An 8,678-nucleotide genomic window follows, 5' to 3' on the forward strand; every position below is an offset into this window, starting at 1 on the left:
CTGATTAATAAAGGGACTAAGCTGAAAAGAAAATGAATGAATGAATGAATGAATGAATGATGTAGCAGTAATATGACCCATGCAAGAGTGCCGCTATCTTGAAAATCAGTTTTTTAAATTTGATCTCAAATGTGATAATGATTTTAGAAAACAATTTTACAAAAAATTATTTTACATTTAGCTTAAAAGGTTGAAATGAATCTTGCTGTTCACTAACATTATGAGCAAATGATTCAGTGATACATTCATAGAGATGCTTATTTTCTGAATGAATCAGCCATTTTGAATGAATCATTTGAATTTATTCATTAAGACAGAATAAGAATTAAGCTCATTAATGCAGGGACTTGCTACTATATTGATATTTCTTGATCTGTTAGGCTTAAACCAGCCAAGAAACAATAGTATTTAAAAAACCTAATATTGTTTAACTTAATAATTTAAACTCACCAAATAATCCAGATAATTTTCAATATTGCACACTCCTACTTTTTGAAATAATTGTTTGTAAAGTTTTGTTGTTATTTGTCTTATAATGTTCTATTGAATCATTTATAGCAACTTTCCTACGAGGATGTCTCCAGAGTTTTAGCTGAAGTGGATGTTCCTGAATACAAACCAGCTGAAAAGGTATCTGTTCATTCACTTTGTGCATGTCTGATTGAACTCATTCTTAAACACAACAACTTTATAAAAGCAATCAAAATAAAACAACATTATTTAACTTTGCATTTAGGTCAAAGTGATGTGACTTAAACAGAGTTTGGCACATAAACCTGCTTATAGAATTAAAATCGTAATGCTCTAAATGTTTTACTGGGATTCCTGCCTCTAATAAAGAGTAACAGTTGGATTCTGGATCAAAGAAAAACTTGATTTTTATTTTAGGGAAATTAATTTTTAACAATAATAAACTCTTTGAAGACAGACCTGTTGTGCATTGCTAACTTAATTTGTTGAACTTTAAACGTGATTTTATCTGTTTTTAAATTTTTTTGTTTACCTTTAATTCCTTTAATCTTTAATTTCATCAGCTCTTAGACAATGCAAAAATTAAAAAGTCCACCAAGATGAGGCGTGGAGGTAGTGTTTTTTTTTTTATTTATAAAGCAATGTGTAAGCTTTTGGACCTGCATAGGTGCATTACATTTAGATCAGCTTTTAGTTGGTCAATGGCGTGGTCTTTTTTAGTTCCTTAAAATAGCAATGCGCCAACAATGTGTTTTAACAAACCTCCTTTATAGGCCGGAACACCCATGAGTCAGCAAAGTGATGCAAATGGATTTTGCTATTTAAGCAACGTGGTGCAAAACGTGAACATTACTATTGCGCTGGTCTGAAATTAGCAACAAATCGCACCATACACAACGTGCACCTTATTGCGCCGGGAGTATGATAGGGCTGGATGAGTTTCTTTCTTCTGCTGAACACAAACAAAGTCATTTTTGAAAATCTTGGAAACCAGTAATCATTGACTTCCATAGCATTTGTTTTACTTACTATGGAAGTCAGTGGTTAACAATTTCCAAAATTCTTCAAAATATCTTTTAGGTTTAACTGAAAAAATAAAATCATAAATAATAAAATAATAAATATATAATAATAATATAATAATAAATAATAAATAACTTCATAAAGATCTGGTGAATAAAACTGTAAATTTTTACATTTTTGGTAAACTATCCAAGAGCCAAATATTTGTGATTTTCTGTGGCTTTACCGAATTTCATCACTTTTGTGTGTTTTTTATTTCAGCATATAGAGACTGACGAGACTGTTAAAAAGCCAGATCAGTTGAAAATAACAGTGAGCAGTGAGGAGGAAAGAGAAGCCATTTCACAGCTACAAGAGGCCATCAACTCCAACTTAGTAACACCTGGTGTGTTTATAGCACACAACATATAACAAACAGTTCATAACAAATCAAGATGCTCAGCTTCCACACATTTGTACTCACATTTTACTCTTACTTTAGAGAGACTATGTATGAGTCCGCTGTTCTTCGAAAAGGACGATGACACAAATGGACACATGGATTTTGTAGCATCAGCGTCAGCCCTGCGAGCTCGTATGTACGCCATTGAGGCCGCTGACCGACTACAAACCAAACGAATAGCTGGCAAAATCATCCCTGCGATTGCTACATCTACAGCTGCTGTTGCTGGACTGGTGAGAGTAAAAACTAAATGATTTCAGTGAATATTTGAGTGCATTGCTGTGTGGATATATGATTGCTTTATTATTCATTCCCTTTAGGTGTCGATGGAGTTGATTAAAATTGCTGGCGGTTATGGATTTGAGTTGTTTAAAAACTGCTTCTTCAACCTGGCCATTCCAGTTGTGGTTCTTACAGAAACAGCTCAGGTCAAGAGAACCCAAATCAGGTAACAGATCAGTGCTTGTGCATAGATACTTTTCAGGGATGAATAGATGCACTATTCCTGGCTTCATGTAATTGGATCTTTTTGTTTTGACCAGAGATGATATTTCATTTTCTATCTGGGATCGTTGGACCATCTTCGGTCGTGAGGACTTCACCTTATCTGATTTTATTAGTGCCGTAAGGGTGAGTAACATTAAGGGCTCTATTTTGACGATCCATGCACAAAGCGCAGGGCGCAAACGCTTTCAGGGCATGTCAGAATCTATTTGCTAATATAAGGACGGAAAAATCCACTTTGTCTAAAAGGGCTGAGTTTATTTTCTTAATGAGTTATAGGTGTGTTTTGAGAATAAACCAATCAGACTCTCATCTCCCATTCAATTTAAGAGCCAGTTGCGTTGCGCCATAAGCACATTTGCCATTTACATGGCGTAAGTAAGTGTAGGTGGAAAAACTGAGCATTTCACTAGCAAGAAAACAGCTAAACAGAATGAGAGATAAATTATTAACTTTCACTTTCGCTCTCGTGGATAGGGAAACCTTTACGCACAGACATCAATTAGCCTATAAATAACTAATTTCGTTTGTTAAGCGCAAATATTTGTTTCAAAACTATTTCTAAATTCAGTTCTAATTTCCAGCCAACAAATAAATGAACAATAATAACAAAGTGTGTTCAAAAACCTGAGTTATATCCTAATACACATGCTATGCCCCATTTGGTCTAAAACCTGACAGGTGGGCAAATCTAAGCTTGTTTTTAATTAAACAAATATAAATATTGATATAATAAATAATACTGCTAATAATAATAACATTATACAAAAGCAAATTGTGATAAATAAACTGAAAAAGCCTCCCGAGATAAAGAAGGCTTGAAGGCAGTGGTTTTTATGTTTATGTAGGCTAGAAAATAATATGTTTTGTAATATTTTAATCCTTTATATTTATATCCTACAGTATATAAATCCTTATTATATCCTATATATATCCTTAATATTTTAATTGTTTTTCATATGTAAAGATATTTGAGTATTGCCGTAAATCTTGTGTGCATTAAGCAGTGTAAGCGAGGCGCACAACTAACTCACTCTGCGCTCGACTTAAGACCGGCTTTGTTTTGGTCTATTGAAAAATCTATTATAGTTTTTCAAAATATCAACGCGCCAGCAATGCGCCTCAGAGCGCTTTCCTTTTTAGACCAGAATGGCTATGGCCGCACATATGAGCGCAAATGCATTTGCTATTCAAACAGCGTGGCGCAAAACATCAAAACAACTCTTGCGCCAAGCTGAAACTAGCAAACAACAATTGCGTCGCGCCTTGCGCCACATTGCACCGGGGGTATGAGAGAGTCCATAGTCTGCTGATCAATATTGTGAAGGCCACTTCAGCTTTCACAAACAGATGGACAAAAATATTTAGATAAAATTACTTAATAGCAGTCATGTTTATTAATGATATTAACCAGTTATGTCACACACAGTCTACTATCTTGATGTGGGACTAATTTAGCAACGCTTTAAATATATGAACGTTACTTGTAACATAGAAATAAATAAACATTTTGCATATCATTAATAGTTTGGTGGTATTGTTATACAAATCAGAACCTCTGAAACTACAAAATTTGAGCAAACTTCGTTGAAAATGTAAAAAATTGTGAAAGAAATTGAAAACTTTGTTTAGCAAAAAAATTGTATGTTTAAATTGATATATATATATATATATATATATATATATATATATATATATATATATATATATATATATATATATATATATATATATATATATATATATATATATATATATGGCTGTTTCCTAGTGTTGGATTGTGGCTGGAAGGGCATTCGCTGCATAAAACATATGTTAAATAAGTTGGTGGTTCATTCCACTTTGGCGACCCCTGATTAATAAAGGGACTATAAGCCGAAAAGAAAATGAATGAATGAGTATTAATATTAATGGTAATAGTAATAAAAGCAATACTGACTAGAGTAATAATTTCATTTAAAACTACATACAGTAAGTAGAAAATAAGTATTTTACTTTTTTTTTTACATTTAATAAATGCCGCCTTGATAAGCAGAATGATTTTATTTAAATTATTACATAAAAAAAAGAAATATATATATATATAAAACTGACCCCAAACTTTTGACCGGTAGTGTATATATTAAGGAAATATTAAGAAACACAAAAGTTATCAGCATTGAAAATAGTAATAATAAATGTTTGACCACTTAATTAGCATTTTATAATACATTTTGAAGTATCATATGACTGAAGACTTGCTGAAAATTCATCTTGAATATCCCTGTAATAAACCTTAATATATGTTCAAATAGAAATGTTTTTACAATCATATTTGTTTCGGTAATATTTCCCAGTATCACTATTTTTGACTATTTTTCATTTAATAAATTGTAATAAAAGTGCAAGATGCTACTTTGAGAAAGCAATACAAATTATTTATTAGCTCCACAATTTGCTAAATTTTGGTTATTCACAGTTTTCTCTTTTTGTTTGTTTAACCAATGGCATCCTAAAATTATTATTTTCTTTAAATCTTCAATACATATATAACACTCGGGTCTATATTATGTTGGCATTTGCCAGGAATTCAATACTTTTTTGCACACTACACAGCAATAAAGCTTTTGTTTCATTTCAGGAGAAATACGGGATTGAGCCCACCATGGTTGTTCATGGAGTGAAGATGCTGTATGTGCCAGTTATGCCAGGCCACAACAAAAGACTCAAACTAACGTGAGGCTCAACAGAAAAATAAAAAATACGAATTGAAAAAATTATTGCATACTTCCAGCTTCTGTTTCAAAATGTAACATAATGCATTTCTCCAACCATCTCCCTGTTTCTCTTCTCCTTACAGAATGCATAAACTGATCAAACCTTCATCAGGAAGGAAATATGTCGACCTGACCGTATCGTTTGCCCCTGAGGTGGATGGTGATGAAGATCTTCCCGGTCCTCCAGTGCGATATTACTTCAGTGGAGAAAATGAAAGCAGCGAGACAGCCTGACACACACACATACAAAACTCAGCAAACACACACTCTTCTCTCTTGCCCTGTGGACCACAAGTGAAGTAGCACTTGATCAGACTCAGTGTACATAGTGAATTTTTGTTTTCTACTGGTTTAATATTTTATTGCACAGCATTGCCTGTGCAGATGCCTTAAGAAAATTCTATTGTACTTCAATGTGGCAACAATGACTAATATTTACGCTCTTAAGAGTAAAACTAAAAGAAAGTGTTTACACGACTTTCCCCAGGGCTTAAAAGAACACTCCACTTTTTTTGGAAAGCTAAAGGGGGAAGCCCTTTTAGCTTAGCTTAGCATAAATCCTTGAATCAAATTATTATCATCTCATTTAAAAATGATCAGACTGTTTATAGTTTTGCTATTTAAAGCTTGACACTTTTGTTACATCGGGTGCAAAGATTGACGAAAAATTAAGAGTTGCTATTTTCTAGGTCGATATGGGTAGGAACTATACTCTTATTCCTCCGTAACAATCAAGAAACTTTGTTGCCATACCATGGCTCCAGCAGGCACAATCATAGTACACAGAATTTAAAAATAGTTACCAGGTTACTCTGTAACAGCGCTGCATAATATTGTTGTGCCTGCTTCAGCCATGATATGGCAGTAAAGATTCTTGAATGTTACTCATGAATGAGAGAATAGTTCCAGGCCTACAACATAGCAACTCATCATTTTTTTGTCAGTCTTATTACAAAGTGTAACTAGATCTGGGGTGTCCAAACTGTGGTTGTCATGCTGAGTCTAGCTTCAAGACACTTCAAGTTTTTAGTATATATAATAACAGCTTGATTAGCTGGTTCATGTGTGTTTAATTAGGGTTTGAGCTAAACTCTTCAGGACACCGACCCTCCAGGACTGAGTTTGGACAGCCCTGAACTTAGAGAGTCAAACTTTAAATAGAAATAAAAAAAGCAAACCTCTTTTTGAGCAAGGTGCTAATCTAACCTGATTCAGTGATTTATGCTAAGCTAAGCTAAAAGTGCTTCTGCCAAACGCAGATATTGGCAGAATGGATTAAAAAATTGTCTAAAATGTCCACATGAAAAAACATGGAGTGTTCATTAATATTGTTCGATTGTCTAAAAGTCAATAGACGGCTTGTAAGAGATAAAGAGTCATCATGAATAAGCGGTTATTTATTTGCACATATTTTGGGAGGATTTTAAGGTTTGAGAGGTTTGTCAGTCACTGTAAGCAACATAACACCAAAGATTTTGCTTCTGGTTTCAAATATTCATCAGTGGCTTTCAGCAGCTCTTCACGACTGGTTTCCCATGAATGAGGCTGTCAGGTCTTTTGTGATCTTAGCTGTCAGTGAGGACAGATGAGGTAAAGAATTTCACCTCTCTCGTTACGCCCACAATGATGGTCATAATTCATTATTGCCACTAGAGGGTGCTATAAGTAACAGCTTCGCTTCCTCATCTGCTACTATCAACTTCAGGTTAAAGTATATGAAGGTCAAGGAGGAGAATCTGAATGATGAGATTCTATATAACTGGCAAAGATATAGACATCATCTCATATGTCAGTGTATATTCATATCACAATTCCAATCTGCATGTGGACACAAATAACAGGTCTTTCACAAGTTTCACGTTGCATTTGTAGTCTTGTTAAACGTCATTGAATCGTCCTAAAGTGTCCTTTAGGCAGGTGGCTGTTGCTTAGCACACTGGTTATTGGCAGTAGTAATTAGAAATCACACACACACACACACATAAACAGCTAACCGGATGATATGGTTTGAGCTTACAGTGGAGATGTTTGAATGCATAATGAAGAGGAAAAATAGAGAAAAGTTTCTGATTTGATCCCTTTAAAATGACCTTCAGTTGCACAGACTTCCCTCTAATGATGTCCTACTGCTAATATGATATCTAAAAAAGATAAATCAGTGATTGGAACATATGATGTCATTGTGACTAAAGTAAACTACAAGAGTCCAATAAATTAAAATTTCAAATCAAATCTCAATGTTTTCATTCTTTTTCATTTATTTCTTTATTTATTGTTTTTATCTTTTTTCACCCATTCTTCCAATAAACTCTTTAACTAAAGAATATTAGTCTTCTGAATTGTTTTAGGGTAATTTAATTGACTACAATCTAACAGGTTTAGTCAAATTGTAAACAGTTATCCAAAATACAAAGAAATGTATTAATCTGGTAATATGATTAAAATAAGATTTGAAAACGCATCTATATTTTTAAAAGACTGCCAAGAAACAAGAACATGGTCATCAATTGAATTAAAGACCAATGCTTGTAGTCACCTTGTTTTACAATGCGGAAGCAAGCTCTTCTCTGTGATTGTTTTATGACTTCCTATTCATTTGCATATTGGTAAATGATTGAGAATAACAAATGCCAGTAAATGATCAAACTGCTTGCTCTAGAGCCGTGTGTTTATGACAATGCATTCATATTGAAATAATACAATAAAAACACTAATTTGCATCATCAAGCAGCATAATGAGCTGTATTTTTCGCAGCTAAAAATCAATAAAAGTGAATAGGCATGGGACGATAACCGGTTTCAAGGTTTACTGCGGTTTAGAAAAAGTCAAGGTTTTAAAATCGCTCAAGTTTTCTGTTATACCGTTATTATGTATACTTTTTTATTTAGTTTTTAGGGCATCAGTGTCTCCAGCAGAAAATGAACATCTACACCAAAAACTAGTGGTCCAAAATATTTTAAATGTTTCTTTAAATTAATACATAATATATTTAATAAAATATATTGTGTTCAATGGGGGGGGGGGGGGGGGTTGTCGGGAGATAACCTAATTTAAAAATTTTTAGCCTACTTTTTACCCAGACATTTAGAAAGAACTTATTTTAGAGCAGTTACCACAATACCGTGATATTTGTAGCCAAGGTTATCTTACCAACAGAATCTTAAAGTGAATAAGACTGGAAGTCTCAACACAATTTGGTTACAATGGCTGTGCCAGCTCATATGAAAAAAAAAAAAATATATATATATATATATAAATATAACATAAACGTGTGTGTGTGTGTGTGTGTGTGTATATATATATATATATATATATATATAATATATATATATTTTTTTTAATGTATTTTATTTTTTATAAATTTCATTAGGTGGTGAAAATCTATAATTTTTCATAGTTTTGTCATTCAAGTCTTTAGGTTACTAGATCAATATGCAGGCTAAAACTAAAACAAGAAATTATCAACATTACTGTCCAAACA

At 33.1% G+C, this 8,678-nt stretch overlaps 1 protein-coding gene across 3 annotated transcripts in view; it reads left to right on the forward strand.

Moving 5' to 3' along the window:
- uba6 (ubiquitin like modifier activating enzyme 6) overlaps positions 1 to 7,428 on the forward strand; it is a 47,170-nt gene extending 39,742 nt beyond the window's left edge. For all 3 annotated transcript variants that reach the window (XR_015476528.1, XM_087237090.1, XM_087237089.1), the window contains exons 27-33: positions 559 to 630; positions 1,756 to 1,879; positions 1,976 to 2,169; positions 2,257 to 2,384; positions 2,479 to 2,566; positions 5,061 to 5,155; positions 5,280 to 7,428. Coding sequence is in view for 2 of the 3 variants with exons in the window: in XM_087237090.1 (XP_087093216.1) it covers positions 559 to 630; positions 1,756 to 1,879; positions 1,976 to 2,169; positions 2,257 to 2,384; positions 2,479 to 2,566; positions 5,061 to 5,155; positions 5,280 to 5,430 (852 nt within the window). In the remaining variant the exon portion in view is untranslated. The remainder of the gene's footprint in view (positions 1 to 558; positions 631 to 1,755; positions 1,880 to 1,975; positions 2,170 to 2,256; positions 2,385 to 2,478; positions 2,567 to 5,060; positions 5,156 to 5,279) is intronic.
- The last annotated feature ends 1,250 nt before the right edge of the window (positions 7,429 to 8,678 follow it).

The sequence above is a fragment of the Danio rerio genome, chromosome 1 (genome assembly GCF_052040795.2).
Source record: "Danio rerio strain M-AB ecotype USA chromosome 1, GRCz13ab, whole genome shotgun sequence".
Classification (NCBI taxonomy): Eukaryota; Metazoa; Chordata; class Actinopteri; order Cypriniformes; family Danionidae; genus Danio; species Danio rerio.